General features: G+C 45.5%; 1 protein-coding gene across 4 annotated transcripts in view; it reads left to right on the top strand.

Annotated features, from left to right (window-relative positions):
- The window catches only part of nrp2a (neuropilin 2a), a 54,410-nt gene extending 34,206 nt beyond the window's left edge, over nt 1-20,204 (top strand). Inside the window, exons 10-19 of one of the 4 annotated variants that reach the window (XM_029515856.1) lie at nt 694-869; nt 1,066-1,245; nt 1,325-1,469; nt 6,735-6,815; nt 6,949-7,053; nt 10,217-10,482; nt 11,025-11,121; nt 12,755-12,787; nt 17,564-17,626; nt 17,732-20,204. In XM_029515856.1, coding sequence (XP_029371716.1) covers nt 694-869; nt 1,066-1,245; nt 1,325-1,469; nt 6,735-6,815; nt 6,949-7,053; nt 10,217-10,482; nt 11,025-11,121; nt 12,755-12,787; nt 17,564-17,626; nt 17,732-18,036 — 1,451 coding nt within the window. In that variant the 3' untranslated portion in view covers nt 18,037-20,204. Of the gene's footprint in view, nt 1-693; nt 870-1,065; nt 1,246-1,324; nt 1,470-6,734; nt 6,816-6,948; nt 7,054-10,216; nt 10,483-11,024; nt 11,122-12,754; nt 12,788-14,620; nt 15,322-17,563; nt 17,627-17,731 lie in introns of those variants that run through there. The other 3 variants (XM_029515836.1, XM_029515845.1, XM_029515865.1) reach the window with 3 other exon arrangements.
- Nucleotides 20,205-26,075: the final 5,871 nt, after the last annotated feature.

Raw genomic sequence — 26,075 nt, 5'->3', positions numbered from 1 at the left:
TCCTCATGCCCTTTCTCACTTCCTCTCTGTTTCCCTCTCTTCCTCTTTCTTCAGATCTCTCTACCTCCCACCGCCCTCCACGCTTGTCTACCTCTACTAGTCTCTCTCCTTCTTGCCTCAGTAGGAGTCTGGCTCTCCTTCTCTCAGGCTCCCCGTGCTGTCGTCTTCAGCTCCGAGTCCCTCTCTCCCTTACTTTTTTCTCTTCTTCGACTCTCTACTTCTCTGCCTCCCAGCTCTTCGTATTATACCCTTCTCATCCCCTTAATCCTCATTTCTCCCTCTCACATACTCCCTCAGCAAGTCACTTTCAGCGCGCTCCACTCGCCTTACACATCTGAATGAGTTTCAGTCCCAAAGTGCTTCGACGTGTATGTGGAACTTTCCTTCAGTTAGTGAATGCACATAAAACATGAGCAGTCTGGTGACACAATGCAAAGAACACCACAGACAACATCGCACCCCCCCCCCCCCCATCACTCTTTCACCTCTCCCTCTCCTGTTTGTCTAATCTCTTAATGCATAGTGGCCAGGAGTGCAATCCTGCGGCGAAGCTTAACAGCTCCCAGGCGGGAATGTTTGTAGCAGCCCGAGTATAGGTTAGGATGATGCTGAAACACCTTCGTCAGCCTTCCACCCCTCACCTCCCAAGGTGAAGGTTAACGTAATCCCTGCTCTCTCTCCTCTGCGCCCCAGATGCCCCGTGCTCAGACCTGCAGGGCCTGCTGTCCGGCCTTCTCCCTGACACACAGATCTCAGCCTCCTCCAGCAGGGACATGATGTGGAATCCCGCCACCGCCCGTCTGGTGGCCAGTCGCTCCGGCTGGTTCCCCGCCCCTGCACAGCCTCTGGCTGGAGAGGAGTGGCTGCAGGTAGAAGAAGATTTTAACGTTGTTTTATTCCACATTTTTATTTGTGCGCATATATCAATCTGAAATCAGTTACACACATGAAAGGGGGGACGTTAGTACAAAAGACTTGAGGACCTAGCTGTCATGTTGTTTTGGCTTCAACATGAAAAGATGAGACACTCAACAGATATTAAATCGTCAAATCGAATCCCTTCAGGTGGACCTCGGCGTGCCAAAGACAGTGCGTGGTGTGATCACTCAAGGAGCGAGAGGAGGAGACGCTGCGGGTGGGTCGACCACAGATAACAAGGCGTTTGTTCGGAAGTACAAAGTGGCGCACAGCCTGAACGGAAAAGAGTGGAATTTCATCATGGACTTCAAGACTAGTCTGCCCAAGGTGGGTAACAGGGGACGATGGTGTTGTAGTCTATGCAGCGCCAGGTCAGAAACCGTGACAGTTTGTGTGTTTTGTGCAGATTTTCGAGGGGAACACACACTACGACACCCCAGAGATGCGCCATTTTGAAGAGACTGTGGCGCAGTATGTCCGGCTGTATCCAGAGAGGTGGTCTCCAGCAGGGATCGGCATGAGATTGGAAATACTGGGCTGTGACCTTCCAGGTACAACGCTCTGCTACAGCTCAGTATATGAATCAGTTTATATATGATAATTTGCTGCCTCTGGTATTCCAGGCAGAATAATTTGCACTGCACTCTATTGAACTCAAGTGATTTAAACAGAACTGAATGGACCTTGAGGAGGGTGGCTCTTCAGAAAAGTGAGGCTCACATTAGATATGCATGAGAGTCATTAGAGTCTGGCAGAGGTGAAAAGAGATACCCAGTGCTGGCAGGAAAAAGGAAAAGTGGGAGTCCAGTGCGGTCCCCAACCTGTGTTTGGTTTCGGTTCCCTTCTGATATTATTTCACTTGGAAGATGCATTTTAGGCAAATCTTCTATAACAAGTGTCAGCATCAGCGGGGAGTGGACAGGGCTCGGTTCAGAGGAATGCATCCTCACAGAGAGAGAAAGACAGCACTGGTTTGTTCACTTTCCAGTGTGGTCTGTTATCCAGATGTGAGAAACACACACACACATTCACTGTCACTCGCGTGCGCACACACACACACACACACACACACACACACACACACACACAGACTCGAACTGCTTGTCACTCCCTCTGTGCCTGAACAGGATGAATTGGCTGTGCAGCACAATATGCTCAGTGCTGAAGCACTCACGCACCAAACAAACCATAAATATAAATGTAAACTCTCCAGACTCGGAGCGCTCGCACACCCACACCCACCACGGCAATCATGCTGGGCAATGCAACTTATACTGCGCCTGCCCCAAGGTAATTTGTGTGTGTGTGCATGAGCGCAGAATAAGTGTATTTCTTTCCAACTGAGGTGAGATTAAAGAACACATTATCATTAAGGCCTCTGGACAGCGTAACGCACATTTAAAGACAGAGACGCTCATAAATGCACATCTGCCTCGATCGCATCAATTTTAAACACCACGCCGTTAACCACACATCGTGCAATGTAAATGGGATTTTGCACAGTTGTGTGGGTAAGTTCCTTTATAAACACATTTAGAGATGCAGAGCCAAACCACATTTAAGATGAGCCAGTATTTTATTCAAATATCAAGACTGTCGTAAACAAATATCAAAAGTAAGATGTGGAATTCAGTTGCCACTTGATCGATGAATAATTTACAAAACACAGGGTGTCCCCCATAACCTCCCGAGGCACAGAAGAAGTGATCTGTTTTCCATGTCGGGGTTTGATTGACAAGCGAGCTGTGGGAGGTGCAGTGCAGAATTATAACAATACACCCCAAAGAGAGACAAAAATGAACAAGCAAGAGAAAAAAACTCCGAGGAGTGATTCTGATCAGATGGAGCAGGCAGTTTTGTGCTGGAGAAAACTGCCATCGAGGGTCACACATTGTTCACAGGCCTCTAAAACCCAGCATGCAGAGTGGACTACTGCTGACATCCTGTAAATCATTCACTTCCCCTTCCACACAAACTGTTCACTTCTTTCTGCTGTCCTCAGTTAAGTCCTCTTTTCAATGTCTTTGCAGCAGTATGATTTAGGACGATAAAGGACATATTTTTCACCCTAAATCTTGCGTAGTGCAGTTGGATCCAAGCTGCAGATAAAACACACAACGAGGCAGAATAAAGTCTCTCTTTTTCTCCCAATTCCTACACATGGTTGCAGTTTTTTTCTTTTCCCACCCTGAGGCCCAGTGCGTGGGTCCGTAAATGTTTTTGTTCTTTTTTCGTTACCATGCCTCCTCTCCTCTCCTCTCCTCTGTTACTCATCACTTGCACCTCTTTTCCATGCTCACTGCTGCTGGTCCTGAATCCTTCTGTTTTCCCCAGCTGTCTCTCCCATGCACTCATACTGAAACACACACACACAACCACTACAGTGACTTTTTTTATTATTATTATTGTTTTCAGTATATCTGCTCCAAAAATGAAAAATTTATGAGCTGAGGAAGGCAATTTTAGACTGATCTGTGAGTAAAAAAATGCAAAATTTCCCCACTTCCTTTCTCCAAGTAGGATCACTTTAGTGTTGGAAACACTCTGCCGTAGAGCTGCCATATACATATACACACCTGCAAAGCAAAGCTCAGTTTCACACCTGCTTACTGGATCCTTTAAAATCCCAGTAAGTTCTGTATTATGAAGCTATGATGAGATTTTAACCAGTCATCACTTTGGTCTTTGGACCGTTCACATAAACTCAGCACGTCATCATCTTCAGGGGATCCCATCATTTATGGAAGTGCCTGTGTGTGCCTGTGTGTGTCTGTGTGTGTCTGTGTGTGGATGAACCTTGATCTCAGCACTTAACCCCACCCAACAGAATCTCAAACAATGGCCTCTTGGCTTTCCCATCATGTTCTTTTGTGTGTGTGTGAGTGTACGTACATGCATGCGCATCCCATTCATTAGTGTGTGTGTGTGTCTCTCTAGGACTGCCAAGCAGAGATTTACAGAAAGGCTTTTTACATAATTGAAGATTTTTTTCCCCTCTTCTCTGACATATTGCTGAGTCAGCTTCTTTGGGAGTTGGCAATGTCTTTTGCATAGAGAGGGTTGGCTCTCACCACACTGTGCGTTAGTATTTTTATTTTTATTTTTTCATGTGTGTGTGTGTGCGTGTGTTTGTGCCTGTATGCGTGTATGCATGCACAGCTGCTCCCTGTGTGTATTTGTCTATGTGATCATGCTTTACCATTATCTATGCCAGCGGCTCCCCTGAGTCCAGGTCTAAATGTTGGCGCCTCATCCTGTGCATGATAATGACTTGCATCATCACCTGCAGCAGTAGACACATTATGTAAGACAACACTCCGCTGCAGAGGGACTCTTCCTGCATCGTAAGGCCCTCTGCAGCACATGTGCTGTGTGCTCTGCCTATACATGCATGTGCCTGCTGACTCCAGTGTGTGACTAAAACCTAACACAAATCAAGGACGATGCTCAGGGCAAGGTGGGCAGGTCGCACACATTCACATACACATTCTGACTCTATCTCACAAAGACTTACACATCTACACAAGCACACAAGTCTGTCCCATTCCCATTACTCCCGACATTCCTGTCACACCCTGGAAAGGTCAGCGCATTTACACTGTGACAAGGCCTGACCTTTGAAAGCATAGAGTGCCCAGGGTCCAGGTAGAATCTTAATGGAATAGGCTGTGTGTTTATGTGTGTTTATGTGTGTTTAGCTCAACGGTGCCTGGTGGATGTGGAGGTGCTCGGTTTGTATGGAGATCTAGCTGGAGGACTCAAAGGTTAGACTGGAATAAAAAGGCTAAAACAAACAAGTAGAGTGAGCACAGGGGACTGGATAAGAGGAGATGGTCTTGCATTTGAAACATGACAGGAAGGAGAGGTTTGAGGAGAGGGCTGTTCTCCTTGCTTTACCTTTCTGGTGGGGCCACCAGTGATAATTGTCTCATTAGGTAGTTAATGACTGGTGTAAAGGACGTGACATTAAGGCTGAGTTAATGTCAGAAGCCGTCGCCAGCTGTGGACGGCCCTTTCATGTTTGCCATTTCTCCAGCTGGGGCGCCATCGCACTCGTTTCCACAGGAAGTTCCTTTAAGCGGATCAATTGTGTATCACGCTGCGTTTGTTGCCTTTAGTGCCTTTCATAGTCTATAAATGATAATGGCAGTCATGCAGAAAGAGGAAAATGAACATTAGGAGGCTCCGGTATTACCACTAACAGGCATACAGCAGGTTAAGTCCATGTGACCCTTTTTTTTTGTTGTTTTCAGATGTTTGTGTGTTTCTTTTCCAACTGATGAGCTCAGTCTCACCAGGCACACAGGCCTCAGCGTTGTTTGGACTGGCTTATATAAGACAAGGCGGGGAAAGCTAACATCAGAATGTGAAATATAACACGCTTACGAATCCGCACACATAAATGAGTCATCATCAATTAGTGCAATGTGTTCAACTATCGTGACAAAAACAAGACTCTGTATAAACATATGTGGTTAATGACTTATTTTGCGAGCTGTACAGACATAAATTGAGACTCCATAGTTTATTCTCATGATAAATGTAGATCTTTGGTTGAGACATGACCCAAACCTCTGTGTAAACTCTCGTAACACACCAGAGTTGACCCATCTGCTCCTAATAACACGCCGCTTTCTCCCACTTTACATTCCAACGGCAGCCTGTTCAACATGTGTCTGTGTGAGCACTTGACGTGGTTTAACGAGCGCCCACAGTTGTGTGTTTTTTTTTTGTGTGTTGTTTGTTTTTCTTCATGATAAATCTGCATTTAAAAACAAGTTGATGGTAGACAGAGAACTGTGCATTTCACTTTGTGCATGTTCTCCCTTTTGTCGAGGTAAAGAGCGAGACGCACACAAGAAGCTCCCGCATGCAAAAGAAAGAAGTTGAGATGAAGTGTGTGTGTGTGTGGGGGGGGGGGGGGGGGGGGGGGTGACAGCCAGTGAGTGGTCCCAGAGCGTGAACATCCTGTCCAAGGTCGAGGGGAGTTTGTTAGACACATCCATCCATCAGGTTTAATGCCACACATTCTGTGTGTGTACACGAGTGTGTGAATCTGCATCTGAATGTTGACATGTGAATCCGTGCATCCGCATGTCTGCAATGTCTGAGTCAGTGTGTGTGTTTGTTAGACAGACACTGACGCCTGAGCACCCAGTCACAACACGACGGGACCCCCTCATGTCCTGGAGCGCTCTGACGCTCTGGGTGGGGCGGCTAAGTGGACTCAGGAGACACACTGACTCACAGTCAGCGATGACGTGAACCCTCAGTCGGACACTTAGATATTTACGTGCTGGACTGTTGCAGAAAAAACATCAACACATCACTTACAACTGAAAAGTTTTTTTTAAGAAAGAGATTAGTTGCAGAGTAGAAAGCACTATGCAATGAAACAATCGACTCTTTCCGGTCATTAAACTAAGCTAAGCTAACCCACTCTGGTTGTAGAAGCCATGTATCTTTTCATCTAACGCTTGTCATGATATTAAGAGTTTGAAATCTGAGCCACCAACTTTTAGAATAAATATAGCCAGCTAAAATGAGATGCAATAAATCACAATTTAATTGAGTCATTAAATGTGCACAAAGACACGAAACACCATTCCTGTCTGCTTCTTTCTGCCTTTGTTTCTTATCTCTTCCTGCCTGTGTTCCCAGACCTCCCTGACATGTGACACCACAGGAGAAATTTCACATGAATAATCTTAACCTAAACGCTGGTTTGATTAATGTGCCCCCCTCCACACACCCTTTCAGCAGTTGAATGTCTGATGATTGTTTCATGACCTGAATTCTGTTGTTTGTTCCTGTAGAAACCACCACGATTGCTGACACCGTGACGCCGACTCTGCCAGCCAACACTGAAACCACCACAGTGCCCATCACACTGACAGGTGAGAGCCGTGGAACCAGGAAGCTGTGATACAATAAGAAAGCCTGATGAATGGGCTCTGTGACATGCCGCCTGAATGAAAGTGTTTCTCTTACGCCGTCTTTCCTCTTCCTCGCTGCTCTCCACCTCTGCAGTCTCCACCTCTCCGTCACCAGACAGCGTTTGTAACTTTGACCACGGCCTGTGTGGGTGGACGCATGACTCCAACGCCCCGCTCTTCTGGGCCCTGCACAGACACGGTGAGTCTCCTTCTCACTCTGCATGAGTCAGCGCTGCTGTCTGCTTATCCAGAGACTAGAAGCTGCTTATGCTTTTCTCCAGCGCACAGATGATGGACAGTCACCAGCAGAGATTCAGGTCAGGGCGTGGTCAGCATCTCCTGATGACTAAATTTCATTCTGGCACTGCGTTTCTGCATAAATGGCTCTCTGCTGCAGCAGAGCCTTTATGTGTGCAGCTGCAAGAGGAATTTCATTTGGATGTGGAAATCACACAAGCACGAATGCATTAAGTTTATTTTCTCAATTTCAACGTTTTTATACACCAAACTGGACTTTACCCTTAAATGGACTCAGTCTCAAGAGTCATTTTACAGTTGAATTAATTATATTTCCTTAATGAATTGAGGCAATCACAGAGAAATCGACACCGCCCTCGCACCAAGCACAGACAATGTGACAAACAGCCGCTCTGCGCTGTGCGTCCAAATTCACGGCGTCTTGGCAGGAAGGGGTTAAGAACCAGTAGCTCCAATTAAGTTTAAGACAGGAGACTCCAAAGATGAGTCGGTATTCCCAGCTGTCCCTTTACTGCCCCTCAATTACCTCAGGCACATCCCAGATGATGCAGTGTAGACTTCCATCTACTTAGGCACTCCTTGAAGAAATAATTATTCATTTTCCTTCTATACATACCCGAGGATCAAAAGTGCAGCTTTTGGCGTGTTATTAAAAGCTGCAGCAGACTTCTCCTGCTGGGTTTAAAGAGGGTTTTTTTTTTTATAGGGCTATTTATAATTTTTCCAAGGCACAGTACAGGATTGTTGTACCAACCTTGTTTTAAAATTTGCTGGTTTTCAGCAAGTCTACATGAAAGATTCAGCATTTCTCCTGCTGGATAGAATTGAACAAGAGGTTCCGCATGCCGCTTCTTTTGTCAAATTTGTGATGTCACCTGGGTTAAGTTCAGCAGCGCAACGGAGCTCGCAGGAAAGTCGAGGCATATTCCTGAAGCTCAACCTATTTAGGTCATAACCATCTTTGACATAGAGAGGGGTAGTTTCGAGGGAGGCTTCAAAGCACCTTCTTTCATCACGGCTGGATTGGAAAGGGTTGCTTGGATTAGTTATGTCGTTGCTTTCATGCGTGGAGTATCATTTCCAGACGTTTTGAACACGCCACGCCGCCCTTTGATTTACCCGCTGATGTCAAAGGTCAGAAATCCCAGCGAACACAAGATCATTACTTCACCGCTATCAAATCGCTGTTTCAACTTCTACAGAATTCCATCTTCTCGTGTGACTCGGGATCTGTGATCTCCTCACCTCATGACCTCAGTCGTGAAACTGAGCTGGAATTAGCCCCCTTATACTGCTGCATTATTTGGCTTTAATATGCCCTGGCTAACAAGAATGTGCTCACTAGGCTTCAAAGATTGAATCCTTGTTTGCTTCTCGCTGCAGGAGATCTCTGTGAAATGGATTAATACTGCTGTTTCACTGTGTATGCTGAAGGCAGTCTCAATTATGAGCTGTCTGGCAAATAAGAGGCTCAACAATGGTGGTTTGTCCCTGCAAGATGCTGCACTTCAACACGAGTGAAGAGGCTTTAAAATGAGTGATAAAACAACTCGCCGAGTCACAGAAGTGTTTCGCTCACACACCCTCTCCAGGCGTGCAAACACATACAGTACATGCACCCCTTCCCAAAAACGTGTCATCTGCAGGAAGGAAGAGTACACAGAGATGCACGCACATTCAATCCAGAGCTGCAAAAGGCCAAGGGACACACTGTCACACACACTGTCTGAAGTGTCACACAGGCGTACGGCGGGCAGAGGGGAGCTGTCAAGTCAGAGGAAAGATTCGTCCCTCTAGATACAGCTTGTCTGATCTGCAGGAAGGACCGCACACACACACACACACAGAGAAAGGTTATCGGTCCAGTCACTCAGCAAGCAGCTATGCTAAAAACACACACACTTTCTGAATGCCGCTGTCATTTTTTGGAAAAGACGAACCTCGTGGCGTTACAAGGAAACAAAAACAGACCCACTCATATTCGGGAAAATGCCTGGATGCTCTGATTTGTGTCAGACTATTTTTCCTTGCCTGAAAAAGAGAGAGGCACATATTTGCTCTTACAGACACACACAGACACGACAGGTGATTTAATCTGCAGATTGTTGCTACTGGACATTTTCCCATAGGGCCCACTTAAGAAATCCTTCACCGGACGCCTCATTGAGTCACTCTCTGACACATACATGGGCAGTCTCTTCTTTTTCTCACACACACCGAAGCGTACAGTGTGCCCACCAATCTTACCCCCTCACAATGGATTTTTGTCAGCATCCAATTTGCAAACTAAACATCCTCTGGTGTAAACAAATAGAGTGGCCTGCGTTTTGTTGGACTTTTCCGTTGTTTAAGTTGTGTACCTGGAAGGGAATGAAGAGAAATAGGCCCCGAGGGGTTTTGGCTGGAGTTCTTATATCGCTTCACGTTTGAATGACGCTCTTACTGGACCCATTCTTCTGAGTGTTTATATTTGTCATATCCCTATTGTTTCGTGTTACTATTGTGCAGGGGTGATCCCGTTCCTGTTAGCAACTGGAGATTAGGATTTTTTTTGTTTGTTTGAGAGTCTGTAAAATGTCTGTGATTGTGTGAAAACACACTGTACTTGTTTGTGTAAGGGTATATATATGTGTCTGAGTCTGCCTGTATGAGCCAACAGTGATGATTAATGATGGAAATGGTATTCATGAGGACAGATTGTTCATGTGCTCCGTTTGTGCCCTACAAATTCTTTCAGCAGGATTCATTTTCACCAGATAAAAGTCTACATAGCCTTTCAAATTTTACGTTTTATCGCTTCAAGGGCTGAAATCTAAACCCATTAAAGCAGACTTTTTTTTTTCACTGTCATTTCACTGTTGCAACCACCAAACTCAAGGTTAACAAAGGCTCTGCTCACTTTTAGGCAATGTGTTCAAAATATTAGAACAGCTTGGTTGCACACTACTGCTGTTAAAATGTCTTTTTTTTTTTTATGAACTTTTCATTAAATTCTTTGTCAAATCGGATGTTCATATAGTTAGTTGCAGTTGCAATAGTGTTATTTTGCACACACATATCCCAGGATGACAAAGTAACCTCTGCATTGACATATCTCCCTCCAGAGAGCAACAGCTATCTGTTCCTGGACGCCAGCATCAACGTAGAGGAGCGGCGAGCCGCTCTCGTGAGTCCTTTGGTGCCAGCTGAAACTGGGCCCCTCTGCCTCCTCTTCTCCTATCAGCTGTGGGGTGAGGCCCAGGGCCAGCTTAAGGTCCTGGTCCGGGACGCCCACAATGATGAGACCCTCCTCTGGACGCTGAAGGACGACCAGGGCCCCATCTGGAAGGAGGGTCGCACTATCCTGCCTCGCTCCCCTAAAAGCTATCAGGTAGCAATAAATCCACATTAGCAACGTTAAAGTGGATCTGCATGATAAGAAGTATCTGGGTCAGACCCTTTATGTCTGAAATGTCTCCCCAGACACAATATGTCTTGAATGCGTCGGTAGACTCATCTCAGAGCATGTGAAAGCATCAGTTTTAACCTCTGTTACCTTAGGCCAGGTTTGACTTCAAAAGGAGCCAAACTAAGCCGTGTTTTCTCTATTGGCTGCGTGATTGTTTGGGGATTTCTGTGCATTTGTCAGCGACATCACAAGTAGTTAACATTGTCATGAAAAAGTAAGTTAAAGAAGCTTGCAGCGAAGGCGAGGATGATTGCAAGTGTTGAGTGTAACTTTGAAATCACAGGCACTGTATTAAGTTTTTATCCCATTTCTCTCCCCACCCGCCTGTCCCCATTCTCAATTTGCCTCCACCCCCCTGCTCCCTCGCCGCCTTCATCCTGTCTCCGTCTTCCTCTTCTTTCTCACCCCCCGCCCCTTCCCCTTCCACCTCCTCTTCCTCTTCCTCCTTTGTTTGGATGTGGTAGGTTGTGGTGGAGGGATTCTTTGCGCACGGCACCAGAGGACACATCTGGATAGACAACATCCACATTACCTCGAGCATCCCGCTGAAGGAGTGTACACGTAAGTCACACATGTACACCTATACTGTACACACACATGCTTATGAATATCACATATTCATACATAACTTTCCAAAATGTCTCCCATTCAGAAGAATACTCTCAGACACACACATCCTCATGCACATCAGCTCCCTCTCATCCTGTGTCAACACCGCCATCGCCTCTTCCTGTCATCCTCCATCAATGTGCCATTCCCTTTATTTCCCTCCTACCTCCTCCACTTTCAGCCTGAAGGTCCTCGAACGGTGACACATGCGGTGATAAACACCCCCCACCCTCCAGTCTTCCTTCCAATCCCCAGCCCTCCCATCCCAGTTTTCGGAGACAAGCTCTCCTCCAAAAAGCCCACCGAGTTCAGATGTGGAAGGAGGAAGGAGAGGGAGGGACACCGTTTACTCCTCCACATAGAACGAAAAGAAAAGGACAGAATAGAAAAAGTAGGCCATAAACGCCCTGTGGGCCCCGGTGATGCTAATCTATGTTTCATTAGATTTCTCTTCTCTTTCTCTGCGCTCCCTCTATCTCTCTTCCACTCACTCTTCCATCATATTTGTAAACAGAGCTTTTCCCGAGCCGTCAAAGGGAATTACTAGACAGGCTGTTTCCCAAGCAAGTTTCCGGGTGCCTGTTATGAGCCGAGCGCCAGCACAGCCTCCTTAATCTGGCCCAAGCAGTAGCTTTGGAGAAGGTCTTAAACAGATCAGAGACCGTGCCGCCGGTTCACGGCCAAAAAACTGCCGTCATCGCCTCTGACTGGCGTCCAGTGTGCTTTGGAGCTGGACCACAGAGGGGAGAACGCAAAGTGTGCTGTGTCCCTGGTTTGTTGCAAACACTTCTGTTTTTGCCTTTTTTAATATTCCTTCATTAAGTTTTGTGTATGTGTCATGAAAGTCCTGAGAGAGCCCCCCCCACCCCCCCAAACCCATGCCGCTGTGTTTCCTGCAGTACTCTCCCCCCTCCTTTGCCACTCCCACAGCATGCTGGGATGGTGCTTATCACCCAGCGCAGTTCAGTTCTTCACAGTACGTTGGCGTTCCCGCCAAAAGGCGCAAGTTCCCTAATTGGTTTCTCTCCTCCTTTGTCTTTCGCTCCTCCACCACCAACCGCCCCACCCCGCCCACCCCATCCCTCCACTCACACACAAACACACACTTGTCAAGAACAAATTGAGACACATACACACACCGCGTCTTTGTGTTTGCATTCCAGGCAATCAAAGTGAAGGTTCTGCTCTGTGTGTTTGCAGCAAGCCAAACCGCCCCAGCCCGCTCCAGTTTATCTGGACTCCGGAGATAAACAACTCGAAAATGCGTGAACTTTGCAAATGCGGACGCGCACATAAACACGTAGACCGTACACTCTCAGCAAAGCCCATCTCAAATTCCCAGCTCACACAATGTACTCTGTTTGAAAATACATTCGAGCAAAGAAGCTGGGTAAATGCCATAATTCATATGAGTTATCTGAGGAATTAACTTAAATTTCCTCAGGAGGGGTTTGATAGTCTTGTGACATTTGTGTGACATTTGGCTGACTTTTCCCTCGTATTTAAAGTTATCTAACAGTGCTCACTCTATCCCTCTTTCTTCTCCCCCATCTATGTCTGCCCGGCTTTGTCTCTGTCCTCGCAGAACCCTTTGCAGCTTTCTCTCCTGAAAACCCAGGTGAGTTTGACTTTGGTGTGATGTCACTTCCTCTCTGGTCTTGCTTCCTGCCCGTTTGTATGCACTACCCTGGAGTTTTTTGCTTGGTGGCACTAAGTTGAAGCGCTAAAAAAGAAATTTGCCCAAACCAGTCCTTCCACCAACAACACAGAGTCTCTGGAGCATGCAGACATCACCAAACAAATACCAAACCCCTTGCTAAAATCTAAATTATTAAATTTGTAAACACTGAATAATATTTGAAACTCTAACCAAGTTGGAAAATAGATGATTCCAGTAACGGGTTGAGGCGCATTAGTTTACCTTGTTAGTGTCAGTGGAAAAAAAGATTTAGTCTCAAAAGGGCTAGCCGTGTGTGCAAGGCAAGCTAAATGAAGCACACCTCATGGACTCAGATATTTGAACAGAGCTGCATATTCTCAGTTCTAGGCTGCATGACACAGCCTGAGGGTTGAAAATAACTGTCTGCTTCATGAAAAATATTTAGAGCTTCCTGGGGGACTCGATGAGATTGATGTTAGTGTTCTGGCACCTCATAATGTCTTCCAATAAGATAAGAGCTTTGGCGGTTTCAGTGTGAATGTGATGTGTATGCACTTTTTTGGCTTTTCTACTCTTCCATCTTCACACACTCTCACAGAGTCTTAACCCTTGACAAACTCGCACAAGTGCACACATTAATATCACCACACCGACACAACAGTGTCCCAGTGAAATGCAATCAGAGTGACTGAGCAGCAGCAGCAAGGATGGGTGTCTCTCTCCTCTCCCTAACTCGGCTCTGTCTAATGAGTGTGTGCAGTGTGAAGTAGAAGACACACGCACCATTGCCCTCTGTAATTATGTGACACGGTCCAAAAATCAGGATGTATTCAGCTCTACTTTGCTTTTCCTAGTTCAGTGTGACATTTTCTCAGTCTCACAGCACTCCGTGTCAAGTTTAGAAGGTACATGTGGTCTCTATCTTTTAGTTTTTCAACGTCTTCAGGGGCTCGTTTTTGAATAGCAGACTTGAATAATCAAGTAGAGGCTTCCTGGAAGGTGGTTTTTACGGAGAATTTGTGAAGAGGTTCAAGACAGGGGCAGCAGCGTAGAGGATCTGTGGAGATTGTCTCCAAGGAGACAGCACTTGGCTTGAGGAGGAGAGGACTGGCCGGGAGGCTGATGCATGAGAGAAAAGGAGAAAAAAAAAAAAAAACAAGAACAGAGAATGGGATAAATTATGTACTGACAACAAATCTGCCATCTCCAGCCAGCTAAATAACAAATCCCAATCCAATATCAGCTCCAAGGGAGCTCTGGAACATTGGATTCCCATGTGGGGTCCAACAGATTCTTGCATGGTTCTGAGGCTTTACAGCGAGCCGGTCGTGACTTCCTGTGCCAGTTTGAAACAGGAAGAGGAAGCTCCTTAATTCAATGTGTGTGGGTGCTTTCATGACTAATTATTTTAGCTTTTGTTTCACACCAAGTCATTCCAGTTTAGCTCTGAAAAAAAAAAAAATGGAATCACCTTGCACTTGATTGGATCAACCATTGGACTGATTTCAAACCAAACCCCTCGATGATCTTGGTGTGAAAAGCTGTCCCCCAACCGTGAAAACAAGCTACATGAGAGAAATGGATGCATTTTAATTTCCTGATTTTTTTGGCTTTGGAGATTTATTTTATTTTTTTGCAACTGGCATGCTTGTGCATGCTCATATGAGATGCACGCCTGCTGTTCGTATGATGAAGACATAGGGATAGAGAATGGACAGTTAAATGTAGAAAATAAACAAGTGCCACTCCTCTCTTTTCCCGCTGCCCAATTATTCTGTATCTCTCCACCAGGGGGAGGCGTTCCAGTGCCTCCCTTGCCCATCCACTGGTATTACATTATGGCCGCCGGGGGCGCCCTCCTTCTCCTGGCGGTGGCCATCTTGGTCAGAGCCCTCTGTTGCTGCCGCCAACACCTGGCCACCAAGAAGAGCCAGCTGTCAGTGGCCTATCACAGCTCCTCGCAGTGTTTCCAGTACTCTAACTGGTCATCCAGTATGGCCACCCCAGGGGTGGAGCCAGTCCTGACAGTGAGATTGGACAGCCGGGACCGACACCGTACTCTCTGCTAAAAAGAAGCCCTTAGCTGGGTTGTGTTTGGCAGAGGAGGACGCCAACTTGTGATGTCAGTGGAAGTGTGTGTGGTGATGCTGCGGGATTGACAGAACATCCACTTGACAAGCCCGTCTCTCCTTTAGTTTACAGTTGCAAGGGTGATGATGAGACAGACGTTGTCCTAAACTGCCAAGTGAAAAAATTTGCAAAGAAACACTGTGCTCTCCCTCTCTCTCTCTGTGTCTCTCATGGATGTTGTTTCGGTTGCTGTTTTCCTCTTTGTTCCATTAAGGAGTTTGCTGTTGACATTTCACACTATGCTGTTCCTGATGAGAGGACTGAAGTCTGAGTAAGTTATTTATCTGAACAGCTTGTTTCGGACCATTGAGTGCCGTCTGGCTCCTCATAACCCCAACGGTCCTCCTGGAATGACCCCAGCATGGACGTACACACAGACATGTGTGGGCTGGGAAGAAGGGGAGTGGTGTGTGTGTGTGGGGGGGGGGGGGGGGGGGGGGGCGTTGAGCTGGTTCCACTGCAAGAGCCAGCCAGAGCTGCCAAACCACAGGCTAAAACAAGACCCCAGAGACATGAGGAGCTCTGCAGTGCTGAGAGAGAGAGGAGAAAACTGTTAGGCTGAGAGGCATTCATTGTGCTAGCTGGGAAATGATCTGGCAAGCCCCAGAAAATAAAGCTCTTGGCATCTCTGTAATAACAACACGAGATAGCTGTGATATGAGTTGTGCCAGTCGTGAGGCTACAGTGATGGAGGAGCAGAAAAAACCCTTCCATTGTCCTTTTCAACAGAGCATGTGCACATTTAAAAACAAAGGAATGCAAATCCATCATACTTAAAGTCCTGCATCACAAATGGAGATAACTAGCTCTTTTGATTGAACGTCTTGTCTCCTGCTGATAAAGGCATCAGTCAGTGATGGATGCAGCCGTCTTCAGTGTTTAGTGTTTCATCTTGATTCTCTGGCGTAATAAAGCACGTTGTTTCACTCCCATTTATGCTTCATACCACCCACTCCCATTGTTCCTTATGTCCTTAAGCTGCCCTGATGAAAGCAAAAGTCAAGCCAAGCCGTATTGTGTTTTTGGTGTGAATATGTGCTTGTTGTTTTTAGGGTTGTAAATAGTTACAGCTGTCTGGCATCACCACAGCTGTCTGCCATCACCTCTGCTTTCTTGATTTATATTCCTACAAATCCCAAAATGCCGCTGTACCAGCTGGAAGCCATAAGTGCTTTGCTGTATATGTGCACCCTTGAGAGGGATCCAAGATATTATAAAAACCAGAGCTGCAGCTATTGATGGTCCTTCCTTTAGTGCCATAAGACACCCTGACTGGCCATTAACATGAAAGTAAGACATAGCTAATGTATTTCTTACTAATATTTAACATATCCGAGATCTGAAAGCCTGTTTTATTGTGACATTTCTCAAAAATCTGGCTGAAGAAGTCAAATTGGTGCCAATTTCTCTCTCGTGAGTTGGTACAAAGCTGGCGACATCCTGGATTGAATGAAATTGAGGTCTTTACTCCGTGGCTTAACGGGGCGTGCTCTCGTGATCTGTCACACCAGCAAAAATCCATCACCTACTTGCCCACAGCTCAGCAGAAAGCACCTCAATTTGTTTCCACAATTTAGAAGCTGCTCTTTTCCCTCCAGAGTGTGGAGAAAAAAAGTGTTTTTGGCACGCCCTCACTATGTGCTCTTAAATCAACTTGGGGAGGAGGGACCGGACACCCTACTTTGTCCATCTCGACACCGCTAAGATCCAAGCCTCTAATAGTTGTAATTAGTTAATGGACAGATAACATTTATGAAGGCTGCGGTAAGCACTTTTCCCTCCCATCTACTGCGCCTCCGTCGCCTAATCTGCTGCCAACTTCAGTTGCCCTGGAAACTGTATTAATAACGCCAGTGGCCATCAAAGACCTCCACATCTAGATGTGTGCCTTGCCAAGCTGTTACTCCCACTCCTGAATGCTTGCCAAGAACAGCAAGCGCAAACACACACACACACATTGACACAAGTGCGAAAAGAAAACTCATCTGAAGTATACTTGAGCTTTGGAGCTCAATTAAAGTACTGCAACTACTGCTAGTTTTTACCACACTTGTAATCTTCCCATTCACGCACTCTGATACATATCAGGTTTTCATACACTTTGCCTGGCAGTGTTGAGAATTTCACCAAATGGAGAGCAAGACTGTCACAAGCACTACTTAAATGTTGGCATTTGTTGTCATTAGTTGCTTTATTTTTTTTCCTCGATCATCTTAGACACCACTCTTAAACTTGACAGTAACAGTGTTGATGGTTTTAATGTGATTAATGAAGGGTAATGTTAATTATTTGATGATGACATGTTTGCATCTTTATTCACGTGGAATGAACAGTCTTATACCATCAGTATATTATGTGATGACCGTGTGTTTGAATGTATCATAATGATCTTTCTCTATAAATAAAGTCATATTTTTCTATCATTCAAGTCTTTCTGTGTGTGTGTGTGTGTGTGTGGGTGTGGATACCAAATCTCATTTTCACATGATCACTGATTGCAAATGGGGTTAAACTAGAAAGATCTGAAAATGTTTGTTTATCTGTATTTTGTGTACTCCTGCTCAATGTTTAAAGTCTGTGCATCCCTGTGCTTCTCTCTGACAGGAAAGAAAGAAAATGAAGTCGGAGATGGACGACTTTCCAGCGGCCGGGACTCACTAGGTGGAGGTAGGCACATTTTCATCACAGGCAGAATTTTTGATTCCAGAAAACACATTTAATCTTGTTAGCTTTAACAAATCCTCAAATCTATTCTCGCCCTTTCCTCTCCAGTCTTACATTTCCCTGATTGGAACACACCATCGCCATCATCTGAGCCGCCGGTGACCCGTGTCTCAGAGAAAGACAACTCGTGGCTGTACACCCTTGATCCCATCCTGGTCACCATCATCGTCATGAGCTCTCTGGGTGTACTGCTCGGGGCGGTGTGCGCCGGCCTCCTCCTGTACTGCACCTGCTCCTACAGCGGCCTGTCGTCACGTTCCTCCACCACCTTGGAAAACTACAACTTTGAACTGTACGACGGCCTCAAGCACAAGGTCAAACTGAACCAACAGCGCTGCTGCACGGAGGCATGAAAGACGAGACGGAAGGCGAACGAGAGATAAACAGCCATTTTGTGAAAACCTCGCACTATTTTCTTCATTTCCTCCAGTTCACTTTAGTGTCAGTTTACTTCCTCAGTGGTGCGGATCCCTGGACACACGGACAACGAGAACGCCGATATTTTTAGCTCCAATGAGATCTTGTCTTCTCTTTGGGAAGCATGGCACTGTTCGGTAGCTTTTGTGACAAAAGAACCAATGAGCGAAGGACTGGGTTACCCAGATGGATTGTTTCCATTGTGGGGATGTTAGGCCTCAAAAATAAATACCTACACATATCAATTACAGACTCCTGATCCACCAAAAGAGAACTGTTTATAAATGCTTCATAGATTTGTAAGAGGTCTAGTTTTGAAAGTGGATACTGTAAGCTACACATACTGAGTCAGAAGACGTTGTGTTGGAAAGGTGGTAGGTTAGGAACGTGCTTAGAAAGCGTCTTTTTTGATCACATGTGAACACAGTGGCCTAGAACGTAGCTCCCATGTGTGGCCCGTTGACTTTTTGTTCCGTTGTAGACTCTGCTACCTATCAGCCTCCGCGATCCTCTTAGTTCCTGACAGTCTGTGGTATTTTTAGTCACCAACGTCCCTCCAGTTTGTCTTTCAGCTCAGTCACTCTCTTTCTGTTTAATGTTTTCATTCTGTGATGGCAGATAAGTAGAAAAAAAACTGGTGAAGAAAATGTATGTGTGTGTGTAGAGGTGAGGGCGGGGGGGGGGGATTTTAACACATTCTTTTATTGACAGAGAGACGTTATTGTTAGATTTAGTTGTCGGAGACTGTTGTTGCTGGTTCCTGTCTAAGAGAAGGTCATGTTTACATTGTGGTTAATGGTAAAAGGTCAAGGAGCTTTGGTTGGTGCAACCTATGGATTGCTGGGAAGAGCAGAGACTGAGAAACAAAGAGAGACTGAGAGAGACTCTGACTGATGGAGCACTAAACCCCCCCCCAACCACCCCACTCCTTCCCTTCTCGCGGGGGTAATGTTCTCTCCGTGCTTTCACAAGGACAAAAAACAAATGGGATCAAAAACAAATGCACAGCCAGAAACTGCTTTATAAATCGACTGACTGTGTGCCCGGACACACAACAAGCCTTAAAAGCAAACTGTTTGCAGAAATGTTGAAAAAGGAACGTTGAGGCAACACCAGGACAAGAGAGGAGCGATCTGTCTCCCTGTCTCTTAACATGTGGACCTCAAAAGCCATGTTTTAAAGGACCTACCCCCCCCCCCCCCCCCCCACCCACAAACACACACACACACACACACACAAACGACAAACACATGCACACGCATCGAACCGTCCCACCTACCTACTGGCTAATAGTTTTATTTTCTTGATCTTTTTTTTTTTTTTTTTTTGGTTGTTGTTGTTGTTGTTCCTTTTATTTTCTTTTTTAATGTTGGCTTTCGCACACACCGAGACGGGCATTCTTGGGGGCAGTTCTGAACCAATCAGAAAGACTCTTGCACGAGGGGAATGGACTCATAAGCCATGAGAAGGCGAGGGCGAGAGATCCTCCCACGCACATGCACACACATGCTTCACTTGTACGTCCAGATGTATATACAGAACATGAATACACACCCTCTCTCTTTAGAAACACAAGAAACTGTGGACACTGAGAGACCTACAAACGAAGGGGATGGTGGCTGCAGCTGAGAGGTGTAAATTTGACACCATGAAGTGCATGAATGCTGTGAATGCACTCAAAATTTCATCCCATCCTCCCTCACCATGTTCCCAAACATACACATACACATACACACACACACACACACACACACACACACACACACACACAAGCCGTCCCTCTCCTCTGAGGCCCGCATCTCTGGACCCCACTGACTGTCTTCAAAGTGCCTTGGAGCCTCGGGGATCCAGCTTGCCTTTGGAGTCCGTATCAGACACAGTGATTTGACACTGATAGAGACAGTCACAGCGCCTCCATCTGCCTGGGAGGACCAAACAATGTAAAATGACAGGACCACCCCCCCACTCCCCCCCACCCCCTCCTTTCGCACTGCTCGGACTGCTGTTGTTGTTGTTTTAAAGGGGTCTTTGTACAGAAAAAGCTCTTTTTATGATTGTTATTATAATTATTGTTATGATTATTTAATAAAGGATTTATACCATACCGTGGAAGGAATTGGCCGATATTAAATATGGGGAGGAGCGGGAAGGTTCGACCGGGGGAGTGTGTTCTTAGCATTATTGACATTCCTGTGACACAGCTAAACACTTCCTGTCCGCTTCTGCACGAATTCCATCGTAGACCTGGTGCCAAACTTTCACTTTTAATTGCAAAAAGAACACACACAGGAAACCCGCCCCCCCCCTCCTCCTCCGAGGCGCCGTCACATACACATACATAACGCTGTGTTGTCAGCCCGCTTCACTTGGCCTCTAATCTCCCCATGATGTCCCATTAGTCTGGACCTCTGGTGGCCCTCATTTAGGAGCTCCAACATCAAAGCTTTGAAGTGCCCAGCGTCTTAGCCACACACAAACACACACACACACACACACACACACACACACACGGGCTCATACAGTACACATGCAATTATTGTGGCTCTCTTTTATACAGCTTGCTGAGTTTCCCACACACGGTTCCATTTATCCGCATACATTTCCTCACCTAAACTATTTGGGGTCTCGTGGATGTCTGTAGTGAGGCAGTGGCCCAAATATTGGCACCACACTGGCTGTCTTGATGCTTAGTTCGCTGTCATGACATGAAATAGTTATCATATTAATTATAGAGAAGTTTAACACAAGACTGAATCGGAACCAAATGAAGGCTGCAGCAATGGTACAACGTTATGAGCCATACAAAGCAGAAAGACACGTGTTGTCCCTGCACAGTGGAGGTGGCGGCGGCAGTTAGCATGCTCCGGTCCGTGACATAGCGGGCCAATTACTGTCTCTGGAAAAAACACAGACAATCCCCAGTCCGCTGGAGGAGTGCGATGCCATCTGCTCGCAGGTTTGATTGATCCCGGCAGAACAGTCACGACCACATCACACGAATGAACGCCGACAGGAAATTACCAAAGGAGCCAGATTGTCATTGTTCCATACCGCCTCTTGTTTTCACAGCCAGATTATTCTTAATTTTTTTTCCCTGGTTTGTGTGTGTTACCCAAATGTTTTTCGAGGTTTTTATCAGTCTGTTACGGCACACTGCAGGGGCCCTTTCCTTTAGCCGTCAGATCAGAGAGTTTTTTCGCCTCTGAAGCCAAGGCGGCCTTCAAAGAAAAAGCTCTGGCGCCCTGTAAGTCGATAGGCCAGATTGTGGGGGGGGGGGGCCCGTTTGAGGGTCACGCGACAGGAAGTGGCTGAAACACACAGCTAATTAATCTGGGGATTATGTAATCAAGATGGAAGAGAGGGCAAACCAGCAGCACATTAGTCATCACACTTAGGGAGGAAAGTTTGCCTGGTTTTCTAAGCGAAGCACTCATTACTTTATAATCTTGCGCTGAGGCTTCTCAGTAGCGCCCTCCCTGTTTCTTCAGTGACAGTCTCAAAAAGAGAGCCACCTGGAGACTTAAACGTCCTTCAACAGCTTCCAAAGTGCTGTCACAAACTGCAGCAGCATTGTGTACAGACAGCACATTTTTAGACTGTTTATGTACACACACATCCACCTATATCCCAGCGGTCTTCCCAGGAAGGGGGCCCAAATAATCTTGTCAGGCCTGCCAGCGGTTCAAAGCACCTATATGGGTCAGATGGTGAGAGTGTGCATGTGTGGAAGGGGGGGGGGGGCTCTGTGGCAGCCTGCCTGCCAATGACGGCAGACCCAACGTCAACAAATGCCAAAGTCTTATAAAAACACCAGGCAGACCATCACTTTCCTTCCTCTGTGACATTATCACCCTCCCACCAACGCCACTGCCAGAGAATACAGCCTCCGAAAACAAATACATGGAAATGATGGGAATGAGAAGAGCTCTATTCAAAGCTCCAAACTTGGCCATCCTTCTTGTCATTGTGAAGCAGCACAAAGGAAATTAATTTGACCACAGTGGCCACACCACTGATGGTCTGGCTTCAGTTTTGCTTTTGCCAGACAGAAGCCAATGCCTCGTGTTGAATTAACTCAGCAGCAGTGTTTGGGTGCAGAGCATTGGATGTGAGTTCCCTGAAGCATCGTAGCTCTGTTATTTTCTCCATCAACAGATCTGAGGCCATTATTGCAAAGACTTTCCCTCATAATGGAACTTTTGTTGTGGACACACAACATGACAAGAGTCCTATGTGGTGGGCCACCTGTTCGCTCCACTGGAGGCTGGGGTGTTTACAGTCACGCTTGCCCTCTATAGCCCAGGAAACTTGTTATCAGGCATGGCAGGACAGCTCCTCCACTGAGTCCTAACCATCTGTCTGGAGCGTTTGTGGCAGCTTTTGAGTGGAGGTGTTGCAGTTCATGAGAGACTGATGAAATTATTTGAGAAATTCTTTATTTTAACTGTTTTATTGTTCGGAGAATAGCTTCAGATTAAAGCAGCACCGCCTAAGTTTGAGTTTACATTATCTTTCTATTAGTCTAACTTTTCATTAAAACAAGTCACGTTCTTGATTTGCCTCAGGAAATCTTGATATCTGTCATACTATAGTCAATTAGAGAAATGTTCTATTTTGGTATTGGGGTTAGTATTGCCCAAATAGTTACAGGAACATTTTCATTAGCTTGAACATCTACTTTGCCTCTGGTTTAATCTCTGTGTATTTTATAATATTGTGGTCATGTAATGAAGGACAAGGTGTCATGTCATATTGCATACTGAGATTTAATGATTCCTTTACTTCACATACACACTGGATGAGATGCACTGAGTTATCCCTGCAGCAATTACGTCTTTAAAACAATATATATTCATTAAAATATCAGTAAGACTAAAGTTAGAGCTGATATCTGAAGTTTTAATATTGTCCAACTCTTGAAACAGCTCAAATAAGTTCTGTGAAACCTTCATCAATGTGAACTCTTGAACCCCAGACAGAGGAAACAACTAAAAATGTATCTGTCAATCACAAGTTAACTTAAGGAAAGCTGTTTGTGGAGCAATCATGCCTGACAGGTTGTCAGGATTTGAACGTTTTTTGGACAAAACATCTTAAAGCTTCTGTAATAATCTGTTCAACGCCGGCACCGCGGACAATCCTTTACTCCAAATCTGTCAAATTAATTCAACAGGGCCGAGGTGCCAAGCCTGTTATTATTTGAACAAGTGTGTCAATAATAGAGTGAAAAACAAAGTTGAATTTCATGAAACGTTGTAATCAATTAACAATGGCAAAAGCATCAGGCTTTTCAGAACGCAGCTGGGGCAGATTTCAGAAACAAGCAAATAAACAGTTGTATTCATCATGATTCACTCTTGATGTCATCAGAGAAAGACAGAAAATAAGAAAGGGAAAATCATCTGAGTGTCTTTGTCTGGTACCTCAGTTTAGTTTGTGGGATAATTGAAATGGCCTTCTCATAACTTTCTCTTCAAATTAAGGCTCTTTCATTATGTATTCAGTTGAAGTGATAATCTAATTCAATTGCTCTTTGAGACCCATCTGTTCCAAAATAACTGACGATTCTACCCTTAAAAAAAAAAACAAACCCAAAAACCAAAACAACCTTGTGAGTCTCCTCGTCTCTGCACATAAATCTCCTCATCTGAATCAAATTAGCTCCACAAGTAACGTATGTTTACAAAGTGGCTTTGTAAGAGCAGCCGCCACATTTCCTCTTTGAAGAAGTTGGACATTGCAGCGAGCCGTTGGCAAAAATGCAGCTGCAAATAAAAAGGTAAAAAAGAAAGTAGGTTTTTTTTATGATTATTAAAGATTTCACAGCCTAGTAAATGTTCCCCAGAGAAGACGTGCATTGCGTGCAATGATCCAGACGTGTGTGGATGCAGTAAAACACACAATCCCGACTCCCTTTGTGATATCAAGTTGCAGCATTTTCTCCAGGATGGTCTTGTTTTGCTGTTTTCCTTTTGACTCCATTTTCGCTTGATTTGATCATAAGCAGCATAAGCTGGGAGGAAGAGGGATGTGACAGAGGAAGATTATGAGCCAGTGAGGCCAGCGAGGATGAGAAGCCTCGAGAGGAGAGCTCTCTGTGTTTGGTTAATGTGGGCTGGAGCTCTGTGCTCTGTGTATATCCTAAGTCCTCTGAGTGGGTTGCTGTTGATGGCATGGGTTATATTTTATGCCTTGTAGGAGGTAGAACTAGTGTGTGTGTGTGTGTGTGTGTGTGCGTGTGTGTGTGTGTGTGTGTGTGCGTGTGTGTGTGTGTGTGTGTGTGTGTGTGTGTGTGTGTGTGTGTGTGTGTGTGCATCTGTAATGTGGTGACATCCTTCTCTCTCTGTGATAGTTCTGTATCAAGACTCTGAGAAACTGCACCCAGGAGGAAGCGGATTTACAGCCTCATTCAGCCGAGCTGAGCTCCAGTTAAATATCATTCAAACTGCCAACTTAGCAGTCCCTCTGTCTTCCTTTATCTTACCGCACACACACACACACACATCAGAACATAATAATATAGACACACAAACACAGAGGTTCTTGCTCAACAATGTCCTGGAAGTAATTCATGGGAAATTTTCAGAAGGTGTTTTAAGAGAGCATTCCTTTCATTTTTTTGCTCTATTGTTTTTCCAACTGAATTATTATATCACAGAGGTGAATCTCACACTTGGCGTGGCCTTGACACGACAATGCTCACACGAGCTGTAGTACTCACGTTCAAAAATATTCTTCTTCAATTTCTACTGATTTAGAAAGAGAAAGACAGAGAGACAGCGGATGAGCTAAACTGTATATAAATGGAACAGAGCAGGGAGGAAAGGGCCCTGCTCAATTTCCTTATCACTCCGTCTCAAGCTACAGTTTGGGACCTTGGAGACAAAACAGCATCAGGCCACTGGGGCATGAGCACGGAGTCAAGTGAACACATCGTAGCAGAATAAGCAAGCAATACGAAAGGCCTTCCTCCCATGACCGAGGCCACACACAAAGACTGCAGTCTCTGTAGATACCATATATACACTGGGAAGATCAACAAACACCGACAAAATATTGCTGCAAATATCAAATCAATATCCTGCCTTTATTTTTGCAACTGTTTGGACGTGGCGTCATCGTGGGATTATTTGTTACAGTAATAACCCTCGGGGGATGGAGGCGGGGGAGTTTGCACCACCTGCCCTAACCTCTGAACACACCTGTGGTGGCAAAACAACACAAGTTGGAGGAGGGGGGGTGGGGGGGGCTTTGTATGTGACATTACAACAATGGGTTTATTTTTGTTTGCATGTATGGACCTGCTTGTGCGCTTGCTTTACATTGACGGTGTGTCGGTTTAATTCCTGTGTGCCCTCCCACCCGGCTGCTCTGCCTTTTTTTTTTTTTGGGGTTGTTCACTGTCCCCTTCGCCATCAGCTGTTATCTGCAGAAGCGGGTTCAGCATAGGTGTTGCACGTTGGCCCCAGAGAGGACAGCGTACCAAACCGAGGTCTTAGCACCGTGCAGAGCATGAGAGGATTGCGTCTCAGATGCTTATAGAAGTGAAAATACAAATGGTTTAGCAAATTATGCGCATATAAATGTGTTTCTCTTTTTTTTTTTTTTTTTTTCCAAACTTTATATTTTCCCTACAAACTAGTTGGAGACAATGTGAGTCCTCCTGCTGCACAGTCTTATCACCTGCTGAGTTTTGACTGGTGACACTGTCAAAAACGTTTCCATTCAAAAGCAGTTACGGTAACTCATGAATATAAAATCAAATATTCTGTGAGTGCAGGTGCAGTATATACGTCTGTGTGCAGATTTCTCAGTTGTGTTTGTTCCCACCTATCACCCAGGTTGCATGACAATATATGTTGCTGAAATAGTTGCCTTTGACACAAACACACACACACACGCACTACTGGCATTGCAATATGTCTGAGAGCATCAGTTCTTCATTAACAAGAAGACGCTTCCAGTATTCCCATGA

The sequence above is a fragment of the Echeneis naucrates genome, chromosome 2, assembly GCF_900963305.1.
Source record: "Echeneis naucrates chromosome 2, fEcheNa1.1, whole genome shotgun sequence".
Taxonomy (NCBI): domain Eukaryota; kingdom Metazoa; phylum Chordata; class Actinopteri; order Carangiformes; family Echeneidae; genus Echeneis; species Echeneis naucrates.
This window is presented reverse-complemented; position numbering and strand designations above follow the sequence as displayed.